This window comes from Lupinus angustifolius, chromosome LG18 (genome assembly GCF_001865875.1).
Source record: "Lupinus angustifolius cultivar Tanjil chromosome LG18, LupAngTanjil_v1.0, whole genome shotgun sequence".
NCBI lineage: Eukaryota > Viridiplantae > Streptophyta > Magnoliopsida > Fabales > Fabaceae > Lupinus > Lupinus angustifolius.
This window is the reverse complement of record NC_032026.1, coordinates 10644423-10663020: the sequence shown is the minus strand read 5'-3', so window position 1 is coordinate 10663020 and position 18598 is coordinate 10644423. Positions and strand designations below refer to the sequence as shown.

General features: G+C 32.2%; 3 protein-coding genes across 5 annotated transcripts; 2 read left to right on the top strand and 1 right to left on the bottom strand.

Moving 5' to 3' along the window:
* On the top strand, positions 807-3556 carry LOC109333204 (clathrin light chain 1-like). The gene is made up of 3 exons (XM_019568551.1): positions 807-1249; positions 2590-2743; positions 2835-3556. Exons 1-3 carry the CDS (start codon positions 909-911, stop codon positions 3246-3248), a joined length of 909 nt encoding a protein of 302 aa, XP_019424096.1. The 5' UTR covers positions 807-908; the 3' UTR covers positions 3249-3556.
* Positions 4274-9650, top strand: LOC109333356 (trafficking protein particle complex subunit 13). Its single transcript, XM_019568813.1, has 11 exons — positions 4274-4773; positions 5230-5360; positions 5477-5579; positions 5708-5722; positions 7124-7266; positions 7429-7624; positions 8086-8160; positions 8418-8534; positions 8754-8798; positions 9014-9112; positions 9244-9650. The coding sequence occupies exons 1-11, from the start codon at positions 4363-4365 to the stop codon at positions 9262-9264; spliced, it is 1356 nt and encodes a 451-aa protein (XP_019424358.1). The 5' UTR covers positions 4274-4362; the 3' UTR covers positions 9265-9650.
* Positions 11137-13665, bottom strand: LOC109333152 (stem-specific protein TSJT1-like). Of its 3 annotated transcripts, none has more exons than XM_019568472.1 (5): positions 13545-13665; positions 13123-13411; positions 12478-12718; positions 12126-12246; positions 11137-11674 (listed from the first exon to the last, which is right to left on the bottom strand). In XM_019568472.1, the coding sequence occupies exons 2-5, from the start codon at positions 13329-13331 to the stop codon at positions 11484-11486; spliced, it is 762 nt and encodes a 253-aa protein (XP_019424017.1). In that variant the 5' UTR covers positions 13332-13411; positions 13545-13665; the 3' UTR covers positions 11137-11483. The 3 variants fall into 3 exon arrangements, with proteins under 3 accessions (XP_019424017.1, XP_019424016.1, XP_019424018.1); XM_019568471.1 differs by having other exon boundaries at positions 13524-13636; XM_019568473.1 differs by lacking the exon at positions 13545-13665 and having other exon boundaries at positions 13123-13432.

The following is an 18598-nucleotide window of genomic DNA, read 5'->3' as shown; positions in this document are numbered from 1 at the left end:
TTACACTAACCTGACACATGGCAGGGAAGTCGTGGATGGGGTCCACGACTTTCCAGGGAAATCGTGGATGGGGTCCACGACTTTGCCAAAGTCGTGGATGGTGTCCACGAGATCCACTAAATTCTACCCCAATCCCGTAAATAATTCAAAACCTACCCCAAAGCTGGGATAGTGTAGTTTGACTACACTATCCCAGTAATTTTTCCCTCTCACTCCATCTAAGTAGAGTGGTCATTTACCCAAGTTATTGTCTCCAACCAAGTCGTCTCTAACATTGACCATAGTCTAAGTGATCATAGTCGCCTAAAGTCTTTGAATTTATGGGTATCAAATGACTCATATTTATTAAACCCCATACAATATAGGGTTAGTCCAAGTTTAAAATTGAGTGAATGAGGATGTCCGAATAGTTATATGAAGTTTATAAATATCATGTACCACTCATTTTTAAGCTAGGACTCTATGAGAATTTTTTTGGTTTCCCAAAGGTATTAATCATGTCCGAGCCCAGAACATCCACAGGTATGTGGGGCTAACTTTCCTAGTGGACATTTTTTCATCCATAAGACTCGAACCCGAGACCTTGCTTAAGGAGAATCAAACATGTATCACTTAAACCAATGCTCATTTTGTGGACTCTATGGGAATTGCATACACTTAAAACACACACAAAATATAGATTAAATTTAGTTATTAAAAATATAAAAAATTCCATAGAAATGATAGTATCCTCTTTTAATTTGATTTTCCATTATTAATCTTTTGGTTTTTGTTTTCTTGTCCTTTTCACCGTCAACAAGTATTTAGAAAGTAGAAACTCTTGGAACCATTACGTCACTCATCTCTGAACTTCTTATTCAATTCAATTGAAGCAAAAGCGTTTTTCTAGAAGAGAGAGAAAACCAAACATGTCTTCCTCTTTCGATACCTTTTCCGTCGACGATCTCAACAACTCCGACCACCTCCACGTCGTCGACGATGACACCTACTCTGGCTACGGCTCCTACTCAGCCTTCTCCGGCGTCGAACACACTTCTGCGGCGGTGTCCCCGGAGATCTTCGGGTTCACCGATCCGGATCCGAGTTTCTCCCAGTCTCCATTCGAACCTGTTCATGTATCAGAGCATGGGAATGGGAATGGAAACGGAAACAGCTATGATGACGGTGTTTTTGTCTCCGATGGTCCGGTACTTCCGCCGCCAGGAGATATGGAGCCGGAGGAAGGTTACGTGCTCCGGGAGTGGCGCCGGTGAGTGTTTCAGTTCATATTTCTCTTCTTTCTTTTCCTCTTGTTGAGTTTGTTTTGTGAATTTTGTCAGATCTCGTTTGAATCTGATTAGATCTATGGTGATCTCGATTTAACCTAGAAGTTCATTACTTAGCTTGATCTAAAACTTTCTTCCTTGATTTGATTTTGCTCATAAATATTTAGGGTTAAGAAGCTTGGAGAACTTAGTATGTTCCAATTTCACTTGAAATAGTTAGTTGAGCTGTGGTATGATATAAAAATCTATTCGTTTATTTTAATTCTATTTTATTCATTTTGGGGTTGAAATTTGCTATTATTCTATCATGCCAAGGAGGTATTGATTTGTTTCCATTGGTTATTGCGAAGAGAACAGAGCAGATTTGCTCGAATTTGACATTGGGCTGTGATAGCTTTTAGTGGAGGATGTTCCCTTGCTGCTAGCTTCACTAAAGGAAGTTGGATCTCTCTATAGCTATTGGGTGGTGCTTTTGAGGGTAGATTTCTTGTGGAAAAATCTTTAGTTGGATGAATTCAAATCGACTCTACAATTCTTACGATCTGTCTTGGATGCTCGATTTGTAGGATTAAATGGTGGAAGTGTAGTCATGTTGACACTATGGACTATGGAGTCAAAGCTGTCAAACGGTCATGGTTTTTTCCTGAGCCTAGATAAAGTGTTTAGTGTTGTATATAAAAAATGTTCAAAGTGCTATTTTCAAATAAAACATAATAATAAGGGCAGTTTGTTGTGAACTCCCAATGGAAAAATATGGGGAGATTGTGAATCAAATTATATTAGGGAAGTGATTTTTTTTTAATATTCCCATCTTATGTGAAAAAATAAATTAACATTTTTATTACCTATTCTCTCACTTTCGAACTGTTGTAATCATATCTCCTTGATGATGCCAGACATGTTTTAGTTTTTGCTTCCTATCATATGTCATAAGTAACCTGAATTCGAAGCTGCTAATGGTTCAATAAAATCAGAGAACTAGGTATTTGTTGGTGGTGGAGCCTTTTTTCATTTTAAATATGGGCATAAATCGTGTTTCATTTTGCTCCCTGTTTGATTTTTCGATTACTGTTTGAGGATAGAGTATAGAACTGTAAATGGTACAAAAATAATAATCAAGTTCAGAATATAATTAATGGATTAGCATACCCCCCTTAGAAATAATAAAAAATGTTCTGACTATTATACTGATGCCGTTTGTTTTGATGCAAAATTACTCTTATACTTACTGGTCACTTACAAGATGATCTTATAGGCCAATTAAGATTTAAGATCTATTGCATGTTTGGGAACTCAGTTCAACAAAAATGATTTCATTATGCAGTCAAAATGCCATTCAGCTGGAGGAAAAGGAGAAAAGGGAAAAAGAATTGAGAGCAAAGATTATCGAGGAAGCTGAGGATTATAAGGTGGCTTTCTATGAGAAAAGGACGCTTAATGTTGAGACTAACAAGGTTCAAAACAGAGAAAGGGAGAAGGTAAGGTTTACACAAAATATTTTTTCACAACATATTCTATGTGCTCTGCTACTTTTAGAATAGAAAATTTTAAACTTTGTTTGTGGAGCAGTTATATTTGGCTAATCAAGAGAATTTCCACAAAGAGGCAAGCAAAAATTATTGGAAAGCAATTTCTGAGATCATCCCTCGTGAGGTTCCTAACATTGAGAAGAAGAGAGGCAAAAAAGATCAGGATAAGCAGCCATCCGTTAAGGTCATCCAAGGCCCAAAGCCTGGCAAACCCACCGATCTTTCTAGGTTGCGGCACATACTGTTAAAGCTGAAGCATACACCACCAGCTCACATGATTCCTCCTCCAGCTGCCCCTGCTAAAGACTCCAAGGATGGGAAGGATGGAAAAGAAACAGCACCTAAAGCAAATGGATCTGCACCAGAAGGCGCCCCCGAATCGCAACCGAAGGATGCAGCCAATAACAGCACTGGAGATGTACCCCAAAAAGAAGTTCCTGCAACTGAGGAGTAGTCTGCTACATAGTTCTGCCTATTATTTTTTTCAGCTCTCAATCTTGATGCTAAATATTTCTGTCTATTATGCTTTAGCCTTCTTCCCAATCTCTCTTCTTCTATGCTTCTTTCCTCTGCAGTCTTTACAGATATTTTTGTCCTGCTGTTAGTTTCTATGGGTTATTGGTTGCCTTTTATTTTTAATATTAAGATTTTGTATCAGTTAAATCCATTGCTGACTCTGAAACTCAATGTGCATGGGTTTATGTTATATACATCCAAAAAGTGATTTATGTGTAAATCAGAAACTATTTATTTTATGTTTGATTGTATGTCTTTAAAACAACATTATTTTAAAATGGGATTTTATAAGTTGTTTGGGTGGAAGTATTTTGGGATAACACAACAGGGAAATTATAAGCCCTACGGGTTATATGAGATAGAAATGTGCTCCTAAAGCTAGGGGGAATTTTAATGAAACTTGATTTAGTAGAAATTAGAATGTTGTCTTGAATATGATTGAATAAATTAGACAATATAAAATTAAGAATTAATGTATCAAGAACAAAGTTTGGATAACTTTCATGGTAGAAAATATGCTCTTATAGAGAATAAAGTATTACTCATTCATATAAGATATAAGTTATCTCATTAAATTATGATATATGTTATATTTATAGCGTATCACTTTATATGTTATATTTATAGCGTAACACTTTATGTATCGTAAATATTAAACTGGTTGATGCATGTGAGAAGGAATCCACTTATACTAAGAATAAGTTTATAAGTTCAAAAAAATTATTTTATATCTTAGCTATCAATTTTAGGAAAATATAATGATTTAGATCTACTTATTAATTTAAATCATTAATTCAAATCATTTGATTTTCTTAAAATTGATGACTAAGATATGAAATTAATTAAAAAACTTACTAGTAAACTGATTCCCACAATATGCATTTTGATGAACAACCTTTTTTCTGGTTTGAAATATTGGTTTTTATTTGTTAAAAACCCGGGTTGTGCCTGATCCGACCCAGCTAACTCACCCAGTTGTGAATGTCTCTGATAATGAATTCAAAATCCCTGAAACAATAGCTCCGAAACATTCCAAGAAGAAATAAGCAACAATGAGTCAAACAGGAACAGGAACAGGAACAGGAACAACCGGAACAGGAACAGGAACAGGAGGATCTCATTCACTGGCGTTTCGTGTTATGAGACTATGCCGTCCTTCTTTCAACATCGACCCTCCCCTCCGCCTCCACCCTTCCGATCTCTTCCTCGGCGAAGATCTCCTCGACCACCCTATCAATTTCGATCTTCCTCCTCTCTTCACTTCCCTCACTACTTCCGATCATGATTCCGATCCCAATTATCGTAACCGCTTCCTTCTTCATCACTCCTCTGATCCCATGGGTCTCTCTTCTCTCCTCGTTCTCCCTCAGTCTTTTGGTGCCATTTATCTCGGCGAGACTTTCTGTAGCTATATTAGTATTAATAACAGTTCCAATTTTGAAGTTACTGAAGTTGTTATTAAGGTCTCTTTTCTCTTTTTTTTGTTTATTTATTTATTTATTTATTTATTCTTCTTTCTCTCAATTATTACTCTATGTTCATGTTATCTTACTTTATGTTGTTCTAAGTTGTATATGTTTGGGGTGAAGAATTTAATTGAACTCTTATTCAACAAGCTTTGTTTGAAATAAGATAAAAATAGATTGTAATCTGAAAATCTCATTTCCTTCAACTGAGGACTAATTCAGCTGGCTATAGCTGTTATTTCTAACCGCTTCTCACTGCCCGAGCTAAGGCTCTTACACATTACACAAAGTCACTTAACTGTACTTGCCTAATACAACTGTATTAGTCTTAACTCAATTTAAGCACAACAAAATTCAGATACAAATGCATACATGATAGTCACAGTGTTGAATTTGCTTGTATTCCCTTGTAAATTTAGTCTAGTCAATTATTCTAAATTTCGTAACTCCCAGGCTGAAATTCAAACAGAGAGACAGAGAATACTTCTATTAGATACATCAAAGTCACCAGTTGAGTCGATACGTGCTGGTGGGCGTTACGATTTTATCGTGGAACATGATGTGAAAGAGCTTGGACCTCACACGTAAGTTGTAATTCTGCAATAATTTCCTTGTGTCAGGATACACAAGCTATGCTTTGTTCCTTCTTTCTTCATTTATTTATTTTTATGTATTAATTTGGCCATGCACTTGTCCGTAGGCTGGTCTGCACTGCATTGTACAATGATGGGGATGGTGAACGTAAATATCTTCCCCAATTTTTCAAGTTCATTGTTGCTAATCCACTTTCTGTTAGGACAAAGGTATCAATCACTTGCCTTGTTATTGATATTGATTGGATTTGAATGAAATCACGTTCTCAAATAAATAGTACCCACTAGTTGTGCTTTCAGCATTTACGTGACTTACATGGTTGAAAACTTTTTTGCAGGTTCGCGTTATCAAGGTATGTTGATGATTTCAATCTACTTCTTCAATAGTTAGTAAGTTTTTCCTAGAGAAGATAAACATGCTATCTTATATCGAATCGTAAAATGCATTTTAAAGTCATGTCTTTTTGCCGGTGTTTGAATTTTTATTATCCACCACTTCAATAAATTGGGTTTAGTATTATTTGGATGTCCATTTTATTAAAATGGAAAATGCATGATAAAATTTTCAGTTTAAGACCTATTAAATGGCAACATTAAAATCCTTGCAACATTTTGGTTTCACCAACTTTCCATTTTATTCCAAAAAATTTGTCATTTAAAGCACTCAGGATCAGATAGAAAAAGTTCAAATAATTGAAGATTTTCTTGATATATCACAAGCAAACCCTCTTTTAAGCTATAAATTTTTGTAGCTTACTATTTATTCTAAATAATCTCTTGTTAACACTCCATAAGGCCATAAACTTGGATTCAATTATATGCTAACATATAGCCATTAGCCAATCATAAAAACATTGTTGAATATGATACTATGGGTCAGTGGGTCAGTGTTTTAAATTGTGATTGCGGCCATAGTTGCAGTTACTATGATTATGACCATTGCAGTGTGAATTTTTTTGTGAATAAAAACTATTTTTGAATTTGATGCGGCCCAAATGCAGTTGCGCTGTGACCCAATACGGCTGCATCATTGTGATTCCGTGTCACACCGTAATTGTGGTGTGATGCCATTGCGATGATCACCGCAACCGCAATATTGTGGCCACATCATGTGATGCAGTCTGCAATTTAAAACAATGCTATGGGTTATGCATAATGGCAAGTATCTGTTAGCCTTTTGTGAATGTATGATTAAATAAAGCAAGGAAGGAATTTAGGAATACTCATGTTTTATGTTTTAGGCAAGCCTCTAATTATTATATAAGATATTTTCACAAATGATTTTATTATTAGATATTCCTGTGTAAATGACTTCAAAGTATTTTCAACTCTTGAAATTGCACGAAGATATTGTATGTGTTCATTTGTTTGGGCTTTCTTACAGCTTCAGACTCCAGTCCTCAATATTGGACAAATGTGTAATCATAAGTTGTATTTTTGAACCAGTCTCCAATAACCAATCAAAATACTATTTAAGTTCTTTAACTTTATGCTGCAACATATTAATTAGCCTCTGCCCCGTCCCTTTACTGTTCCAAAAGAAGCTTTCAGTCCTTCACTTGTTAAGCTACTCCTATGTCCTAACTAGGCATACATATTTATGAGGTTCTGTTTGTTATCAGTATTAAGGTGGATAAAAATGTCATGTTTTCATCTCCAATTTAAGGATTTATTGAAAATTTTCAGCTCTGTAAATTGAAGTGCTCACTGTTACCTAAATTTGGACATCAAGTTATCTCCTTGATATGTCTCAGGAAACTACCTTTTTGGAAGCCTGTATTGAGAACCACACAAAATCAAACCTTTTCATGGATCAAGTTGATTTTGAACCTGCTCAGCATTATAGTGCAACAATACTTAAAGGTGATGGACACCATTCTGAGAAAGATAACCCAAGGTCAGTGCTATGTATATTGTATACCTTTTGGGTGAAGTATTCTTTAATTCATCAATTACCAAAGTTTGGCTGTCTTTTAACGAATAATATCTTATGCTCATCTAGTGTAAATAAATTTTCATTTTTAATTATCAATCACTATAAAGTAAATTCAACTTTCAGAGAGACATTTAAGGCACCGGTACTAATTAGATCTAGTGGAGGGATTTACAACTATCTTTATCAATTAAAATCGGCGCCAGATGGTTCTTCTCAAACAAAAGTTGAGGGAAGTAATGTTCTTGGCAAACTCCAGATAACATGGCGAACAAATTTGGGTGAACCAGGTCGACTGCAGACCCAGCATATATTGGGGACTGTAAGTGTTTTTTCTGTAATTATAATCAATTGATAAATTAGTTATCTGATGTAATCATGTAACCCTGTTTAACAATAAACAATGACAAAGTTGATGGTTAGACTTCTTTGTTCCTTCATAATGTTCACTTAATTCAGTATGATGTTTTTTCTTATCCCTTTCAATTTCAATGAAAGAATCAGTTATGACATATTCGATCTTCAAAACCTGCTGGGTGCATGTTAACTTAATAAAGTTAATGCTTTTATCCTCCCCACACCCACCCCTTTCAACGGTTCTGCTCTCTGGGTTACTTTTCCTTGCATGTCGAGGGGGTATGCATGCACCCATGGTTGTGCATGCCTTCCGTTTCATAAATCATGATTATGATTATTCTGCTTTCTCAAACACAAGTGTTTTTCCTGAAACATGTTGCGCGCACACTTCATACAGATTCTTAATTGTCTCAAACTTTTTTGCAGCCCACAACAAAGAAGGACATTGAGTTGCAAGTTGTAGACGTTCCATCTATCATTAACCTTCAAAAACCATTTATGGTAATTTGTAGTCCACTAACTAGTCTGCTCATTATGCTGCTCAATATAAAGTAGAAAACTGCAGCTAACATAGTATTGGTTTTTAGGGTATGGGTAATTTTTCATCCTATCTAGCAGCTATTGGTTGAACTTGAATCTATTCACCATCTTAGGGAATATGAATAACTATTTTTTGATCATGTTCTACTTTTAACCCTCAACTTGATTGTGATAATATAAATAAATTTGGAAGCTAAGTTGGTTGCTTGTTTGCACAGCTAAAACTGAGTCTTACAAATCAGACAGATAGAGAGATGGGCCCATTTGAAGTTAGCTTATCCCAAAATGGTTCATATGCAGAGAGAGTTGTTGTGATTAATGGCCTTCAATCAATGGTAATACATTTTTTGTCTCGATTTGTCTTTGCCTTAGATTAGTGAAAAATTATACCATTTTTTTCACTGGTAGATGGTGTGTTTGTATTATAATGTCTGTTTGGTGTTAGGTATTTCCATTATGCACAGTCACAGTGCAATTTTTCAATGGGCAGTAGAGTTGCGTGCTTGAATTTTGCTTGGAGTTAATTTTGACCTGTGACTTTTGAATTTTTACAGATTTTATCACCGGTTGAAGCTTTAGGATCCACAAATTTCCACCTGGTATGAAAACTTTCATTAATTCTGCTCATATTGAAATCACATTACTTAACATTTAGTTGGTTCCTTTCCTACTTTCTAGAAAACCTTAATCGGGAAAAAAAGCCCATTAAAACTTCAAATTTAGGGCATTGCATGGGTTTCATTTTAGTACTCTTACTCTTTGGAATGAGATACTTTTTTGTTTGATACTGTTTGCAATGTCATTACTTATGCAGAACCTCATAGCTACAAAATCTGGAATTCAGAGAATTACGGGCATTACAGTATTTGACACTAAGGAGATGAAATCTTATGAACCGCTTCCTGATTTAGAGGTTAGTTTTATGAATTGGTTCTGTTTCATGACCAGTTAGTTGCATTTTTTTTTATTTCTATGTAGTTTTCTGGAACATATTTGATATAGTGCATCGCCTTTAACATTCTGACTTATCTTGAGATGTTGCAGATTTTTGTAGACATCACTTAAAATTTTGGCTGCTGCAACTAGTTTGGTCTGGAGTCATTAACTGTTCCATCTTTCCATGACTCCAATCTGCTGCTTTCCGCGAGTGATGTTTTGTATCATCAATTTGCCAAATTGGATCAACCATGTCCCAAGTTGGTGCCTTTCTAATGCCTCTAGGCTTAGATTCTCTTTCTCTTACACCTAACAAATCCGATGTGATCATCAAAGCACTCATTGGACTAAATTACAAGTCCTGTAACTCGATTTGGAGTAATGGGTGTTTGGTTATGTGCTGTAAGAGACAACAAAATGTTTGATTTTATTGGTTCAAGGAGATTGCTTATTTTGATCCATTGTTAAGATATACTTCTGTAACTGCTTAATTGTTATACCCTGTAGATGGTGTACATGACAATTTTTTAAATCGCAGTAAATGGTGAACTATGCCAATGATGTCTTCTAGGATAAGTACTTTGAATCAATGGCTTAAGATTTAGCACTCATGTTACTTAGTAATTGTGCCAAAAAATTGTTACTTAGTAATTAATTATCAATCATCTACATTATTTTCTCATTTCTGTAAAAGTATATATTTTTTGGCTTACTAAGGACAATGAAGAATGCAGTCTGCAACTATTAACTAGTATCCAAATAATAGTGAAGCTGACTCTTCGGGTGAAGGTTTTCTCCATGCATTACTTGAACTTGAAGGAAAATAAACATGTTTGAACCAACCAATTATTGACGAAGTAATATTGCACTAAATATTTGGGGAAATTAGACTTATTTTCTCTCATTCTTTACAAAGTGACACTCAACTTCTTTAGTTTGGTGTGAATACATTCACTCTTCCTTTTAGAGGTAAGTAATAATTAACTTTAGAGGAACTAAGTGTAGTTGTTTAAAAGAATAGCAGTATATTTGTTATATGTATGCACACTCACGAGATACTTTTATTATAATTAGGGACAATCTTATTTGTAAACCGCATGGGTTTTCTCTAATATTCGACTAAGAGTTTATTAGTTTCAAACGCTACATCCACACTTGATTATCAATCTTTGTAATGTAACCTTGCCACTCTCTTCATTCCTCCCACTATATCTTTTATGACCAAAGCTACCCTACAAACTACGAGATGGTTCACATGGATGCAAACTGATTATCAGTTGTTGGATCATTTGTCTAAATATCTTAGCTATTAATTTTCAATTGGTAATTAGATAGAAATCTCATACATGGAAGTTATAAAAGGGTCCACAACTTCTATGTGAAAATAAGTCATGTATGGAAGTCGTTAAAGGGTTTGCACGACTTCTTCACAATAAAAAAACTTACACCTAAAAGTTGTGAAAAGGTATCACGGCTTGTACACATTAAAAAAATTATACTTAGAAAAGTCATGAAAAAGTGTCACGACTTCTACATATTAAAAAAAATCACACAAAAGTTGTATATTGGTATAACGATTTCTACATAAAAGTCGTACATTGTTATAATGACTTCTATGCAATAAATAAATCACACCTAGAAGTCGTTAAAGATTATCATAACTTCTACATAAAAGGCGTACATTGACTTAATGACTTCTATATAAAAGTCATACATTAGCTTAAGAACTTCTAAAAAAATACTAAAACAGGAACCGATTGCCATATTTTTTTAATCTAACGGCTGATATGCGAAATAACTACTGGTTGGCAAATTATCCATCACCATCTTTTATTTGTACACAATTATTAAATTAGATAAATCTATAATCCACTATATCTTTTATGCAGCAGTGACTTCTTTTTGTCAAGTCATTGCTTTATTAATAATTCAGTAACAACACACTGAAACAAAATTCAGCATCACAATTTCATAATAAATAAAATAAAAAAATTACACATCACAATTTAATACATAAACTTGCTATTATTCATGTTGCAAATAATCAAAGTCATACAAAACCTTGGATCATAATATGTACAAATCAATAGATCCAAAGGGAAAAAACAAAATAAAAATCTCAAAACAGATAGTCACCTCATTATATAGGGTGATGGGAAATTAAATATGGCCCAGAAGTTATTGCCTTGATTGTACCCTGACAACTTCCTCTGGTTGTTTTGTGGTAAAAAAAGGTAATTATTTTTTAATTTAGCTTAATATGAAAAAGTTATTATTTTAAAGTGGAGATTTTGGGGTGGTGTATAATCCAGGACCCAATATAGCTTTTTTATAATCTTAGAAATGAATTAAGCTGATCCCCAAGTAGACCAATTGGCTTCACTTCCAACACGTGGCATCATTGACTTCCTTGATTGTGAGTCCACATCAAAATTGGCACCACACATAAACCCTTCACTATCAATTCTTGGCATTGCTTTCATCTTCCTATTTGGATGCTCATAGCTCATTAGACCATGCCCACTATGGAACATGCACCCTGCAATTCATTCAATATTTTTCATTATTTAGATCTTTTAATCTTCCAAGTTGAACTAATTGATTTGATGAATAAAAAAGGTTAATATAAATGATGGTTTTGAACCAAAGCTACAAAAGTACTTAAACATTATAACATCATTCAAACCACATTTGATATTTAATATCCGAGTAAAAACCTTAATTTAAGTAATAGTATACTAGTATAAATACTCTTTACACGTCACAAAAGAAAATTAAAAATTAATATCCGAGTAGAAATCTTGGTTTTGATGCTTATTTAAATTCTCTGATTCATAAGTTGATTGATTGAGAGAGTGAAAAACTTCATATTTATTATTTTTCACTATTAAATCCAAAATATAAAATCTAGGCTATACAAACCTTTTTGGAACTTTAGTAAAGCTACATTATAAATTCCTTATTTTTGAACTAAAGCCAAAATTACATACCAGTGGGGAATGGTGCAAATGATTTAGCACAGCTTGCTTTAACAAGGTCCAAGTTATCAGAAATAACTGTAGAACTATCAGCTGCAATACCCCAGAAGAGCCCAACATCACCATTAGAATCCTGCTCAAAAAACATATGTAACATTTGGATAGACATTAGCAATTTAGTACTACGAGGAAAAAATGTATACACCGATAGTATAAAAGTTTTTTACACTATCAATAATTTATTTTTAATCACTATTAATTTTAAATAAAAAGTAATACAGATAAATGGTGGATGACTATATATAAATGTTTTTATAATAATATCTAAAAAAATGTAAATGTAGAGATTCAGAAAAGGCCTTACAGATGCAGCAAAAACTGTGTCATTCTTGTCATCATAGATCACAAATCCAAAACTTCCTTCAAGTTCTTTGAGGACTTGATCAGCTGGGTATGGACCTCTATCACGAAGTGTCCTATAGGCTTCAATGATAAACATTGCCTCATTGGTTCCCTTTGATAGGCCATAACGTTTTATCAACTCACTTAGGTTGTTAAGGTGACCCATGAATGCACAATATATGTTGTCAATACCACAAAACAACCTGTGTCATACATTTCTTGTAAGAGAAATATAACTCAATAAACATATACACATTACATAATCCATGAATCATATCCTGTAATTTTAGATCCATTAGCCTAGTTTTATGTATTGCTATTGAATTTAAAAGGGTATTATACTTTCTTTTCAAATAATGAATTGAGATAGCAACAAGGCATTGGCCTCATTAGACCAAAAGATTAAATGTTCGATTCATGTGAGTGACATTTATTGGTAAGGGCAACACAAATTTTGAAATGATTAGTTCCTTATGGATACCCTTTTGCTATATCAAAAAAATGATCAATTGAGATCTTAGAGTTAATTAATCAAATGGGTTTTCATTATTTTCATTTATACTATAAATTTTGTAACCCAATTTCATAGACACATAAAGGCACATACCCATTATGCATGGAGGGCTTATTTGCAGGGGAATAAGCAAGCAAAGCATCACTTCCAAAGTTCATTGAAAAAGCATTGGAGGAATTGGAGGATATAAAATGCTTAAGGATTTCATCAGGATGCTTAGATTTTGTTGATGAATTCAAAGGAGCTGGAGAATTAAGCTCCATTGGTGGATCAACCAAGTTATTCTTGAAAATTCCCAACATTTTTGCTTCTATGTCCAAGTTAGCTTCCAAAATTACTTCTTTGATTATTGTCTTCTTCTCTTTTCCAATGAGTGACCACACTTTAACACAGAAATGCACCAATATTAATATAGCAATTAGCTGCAGATAGAACATGACATATTTGAGATTTTGAACAAATGTACATAGTCTAATATAGAAAAATAAAATGACCAAAATGAGTAATCTAAATACCTGCAATAGAGAATGAGATTTGGTGATAGCCTATGAAAACGGATAGTTATTGGTAGAATGAGTGAATCAAGGTATATGTGTCTAAATATATAGGGTCTGGAAGGTGGAGAAATAGAGATTGTGATATTGTGGCAACATTATCCGAATTAAGTGTACAAGATAAAAATAAAAATGGTATAGTGATAGATTTTGACTAGATTAACAGTATAAAAAAAGTAATGGAATATTATTAGATAATTAGCCAATAATAATATGCTTATAATAGAAAATACTATATGTTTCCCGGAAGTGATTTTTACTAATTATTTTAAAGAAGATATGACCGATTACATGAAATGTAATCTTTTTCAGTAATGAAAAATCTAGTATTAGTTCCAAATTTTAACATGTTGTACAAAAAAATTAAGGGTACATATTTTTATTTTTTGAATTAAATAAATAAAAAATATATAATTTTATATCTCCCTCACATTTTCGTACTAAATAGTCCAGTATTAAAGAAGAATTCATCTCTTTATATATGTATTTAGGTTATATAATAACATTGTCAACTTATTATTATCTATAATTATAGAGTATAAAATCCATAGAATGCAGGACATATGAATGTATTGACTATCATTGCTCGTGGATATTAATACTTTTATTAGATGATGAATTACAATTATAAACACTTGGTTATTAGTCTATGATTATTATTATTAGTATTGAAGAAAAAGATAATATAGATGGTCTAAATTGGGTTTTTTGATATAAAAGGTGAGAGAGTAATTCACTCTAGTCATGGACACGTGATGTGATGACGTGGAGATGAGTAATGGAAGTTGAAATGAAAGGTTATCTAAATTGGAAAGATGAGAATGATCTGAGTCATCAATATGACTATATGAGATGTTAATGTTTCCTTAAATGTAGAAAACCGCGTTTGCCTTTTCTATTTACGGAACTGTGATTGTGGTGTGGTTCTGTCGCCCACAGATTCTGTCCATATACACACTCTTCATATATAGATTTTTTTTGTTTCTCCCGTGTATTCTCATACTGTCGTCACATGGCAATTATGTCTGAGCCAGAAATATCCATAAGTATGTGAGACTAACTTTTCATATATAGATTTGTGAGTGTTTGTAGAATTCTAGTTAAATATATTAAAAATATTGTAAATTTAGTTTATTTTTCTCATTTTAGTAAGTATCCTTATAACACTTGTTAATATGACTATTACATAAAGTAATATATTTTTGTTTTTGATAGGACGGAATAAGGAGGACAATGGGTAGAGTAAATGGAGATTTGAGCCCTTGTTCATATTTTATAAGAAATACTAACATATTTGATCATATTAAAGGTTACTAAGAAGTACTTGAGAATGTACAATTTTACATTTTGAGTTGTGTTAATGAATGTTCTAAAAGACATTATTTGAAAATTAAAAACCAAATCAATCTTAAATTTTTTTAAGACGGATACATTTGGAAATATTAAACGTAGGTTAATAGGTATGAACTCTATCCATTTACGTTAAGTTTGACTTCATTTGTATGGGCTTGAGGTGTCATTTATTTGTATGAGATTGTGATGGATTTGGATTTACATACAGGATCTAAGTTTGAAAACTTTTGTTGGGAGGACTAGTTCTACACTATAGATGTCTCCTATTTGAAAATATTTGTCTAAAGTGGAAAATACATGTGGTTACACCAAAAAATCAATAATAAAAATAGTTGGAGATAAATAATAAGATTGGGTGATAACCCTTGAAAATCAAATGCGAGTTCATCATTTATCATTGGATAATATACATAGAAGTAATCCGTTTGCAAGAATGCAAGATTTGTTCATTGTGTAAAAAAATGTCAACCCATGCATATGAAATTGAATATTAAATGTTAAATTCAATAATAAAAACAATATTTCATGCCACATGTTACAGACTTACAGATGAGGGAATCTTTATGGAGCTCTTGGTTCAATAACTAAAAATTCATAAATGTAACAAGTATGAGTATGTTATCACATATCCTTAATGATGTCTCATTCTCTAGTTCGGTCCAACCATATTTTGGTACATGTATAAAAGAAAATTTAAAAACATAAAATAATAATATAATTAGCTTGAGACATAAAATGAGATACAATTTGGAATATGTGATCCCTATCCACAATTATGATAGAATGAAGTATTAAAATATTTACCCATTTGACAGTCTTTCTGGATTAAAAGAAATGAGATTGTTTAACAATAAAGAGTGAGTCCATTGATTATGTAGATCTCTTGTATATTATTAAGCTCAAGTCTTGGTTTGAGAGTATATTTCTTGTCTAAAAAATGTGTTATTTTATGTATGATGTATTGTGATTGATCATAAAAATACTTAATTATTAAACTTTTTATTTTAAATATATATTTTTCAACAAATAACAACAAGTGACATGTAGTATCACATTTTATAGGGAGGATAAAGTATCTCCTGGTGCGAATGTGAGGAGATAATTCCTCTCCTTACACTAGTTAGGCAATGATACATGACTACTTTTTACATTAAAAAAACAAAATATAGAATAATACAAGTATCCATTAATGAGTGAGTGTGAGGAAATAATTTTTCTCCTCACACCTGGTCATGCTTTATTCCCTTTTGTAGGACAACAAATGTGTTGTGGTATAAAAGTTAGAGGCATTGCAATATAATAAAAGTTTGTAGGGAAAATGAAGGAAATTCTCTCCCTTGTTTAGAAGTATAAAATTTAGATGAGATGATAAACTAATGATAATATAATAATATTTTTTATTTTCCTTAAAAAATATAATTAACAATAGGAAATGAACAATAATATGTAATTATATATTATTATTAAACATATTTAGTTATTTTGACATTTTATCTCCAAAAAATCCTAAATTTGGGGAACTTTAGAAAATAGATACATGGAGGGTTTCAAACCCTCAAAAACCTTCCATTCTTTTTTATCCAACTCTGAAACAATGGGAAGACTTTCCAAAGTCATCTATTCCCTCCATTTCCTCTCCAAAACCTCACTCCCAATCAAGGCCTTAAGGAAGGGGATCCACTTACTCTAAGTTTCAAAAACTTATTTCATATCTTAATCATGAAAATTTAATAGTTTGAATTAATAAATAAATCTAAATTATTAGATTTTCCTAAAATTGATAGATAAGACGTAGGTAAGTGAATATTTTTTTCAATCAGCTGAATACACCTGGCTAGTGCTCCCCATGAATAAAGTTTAATTATTTTTTTAGAAATTTAGCTATTCATTTGACTTTCCATAATGGCTAAGACAATAAAAAGCCTTCATCCGTGGACGATATACACCGGAAGAAATACTAAGAAAATACTAAAATGAAAAAACACATAACAAGTCCACTTATCCTTATCCATAAAGATAAGGTTTATACATCAATGCATATATTATATATGATGATAAGACTTTGCGATTAATATGGTGAAATAATGGAAATACCTAATTCATTTTCCTTGAACCAAGTAATCATTTCCATCCTTCTATCTCTACGGGAAAATCATCTTTTTTTTCTGAATTATGTCTCAAACTAATAATATTAAAATAAAAACAGAAAAAATAATAATTATTTAATTTTTTAATTATATAATATATTTTTATTAATCTGATATATAGATTTGGACAACATTTACTACAATTTATGTTTATCTACTCAAGAGAGTATCTCCTATCTATTTCATTCCAGTCACCCATTTGCTAATCCGCACTCACGAGTCACAATCACTATGTTATTGTTCATAAATAGTATTAAACTGGTGCTTAACCTTTTTTTTTGTTAATTGTTTGACCGACTTTGTTTAATGTTATTTTTCAGAGGTCTTATATGAGGACTAGAGGAGGATAATATAAGAGAAGAAAATGAAAAAGAACTGAAATGCATTTTTAGAATTTTGAACTCATATTCGCATATCATATATATCTTATAGTTTTGTGTAAAATTATTTCTTTTAATTTAATGATTCATTTACGTTACTATAATGTCAAATTGATCACGTAACATCTTTTATCTCTCAGCTTAGTATTTTATTTTAAAAAGAACCAGCTAAGAATAAAATTATACTGTATGAAGCAACAAAAAGTCTTTCATTTCATCTACATATATAGACGCTTTGTTTAATTCTTACTTTGTCAATGTATTTTGATAATATTTCAAACAGAAAATTGTCCTACCAATTTTACTATGGGTTTTTGCTAGGGCAGTGGTTAAGGGATCGAAGATATGAAGTCGATTTTGGAAAGCTAAAAATGACTATCTTAATCTATTAAATAGTTCATCTCTCAATATAGATTTTAAATTTTTGGATTTTATTATCTATTATTTTTATGACAATATTTAGCAAACCCTTTTGGTATACATTCCAAAGCATAGTGATGTTTTCTTCTTACAATATTTTTCGGATAATATCAATGATATTCCTTCACCCTTTTAAATGTGTGATTGCTCTTCCCAACAAGTGTCATTCCCAATAATCAAATTATAACCTTTTGGTCATTCTAAGATTTAGTAGAGCCTTAAATACTAGACTAACGTTTTGTTGGTAACCTAGTTAACAACATTTAATATGGATGAAAAATAAATATGGTTTAAAAAACACAAAAGAAAAATAGTTGGCTGATGATTGCCTTCTTTAAATATGATGTCAAAAGTTAGATAAGCATCACGTCTATATATAAGGAGAAAAATCTCACTTCAATATCTCTGCGTCTATATAGTTCATATTATTACCTTAAATACTTTATTTGAAGATTTTTATGGTGTGTACTGTATCAAGATTAGACAATGAGAGTTAAGATATTTGGTGCCTTCGATTCCAACTCTAATTCCTTTGGGTTTTTATTATACTTTATAACCTATTTTCATTTTCACCAGAAATTTTAATCAAAATTTGCAAATATCAATGCATATACTCTTTAAAATTTCAATTAATTATAGTTTTGAAAGTTAAAAATATACCCCAGTAGAATTAAAAAAATGAACATTTTAGATTGAAGGTTGTTTTCCTTCTCTA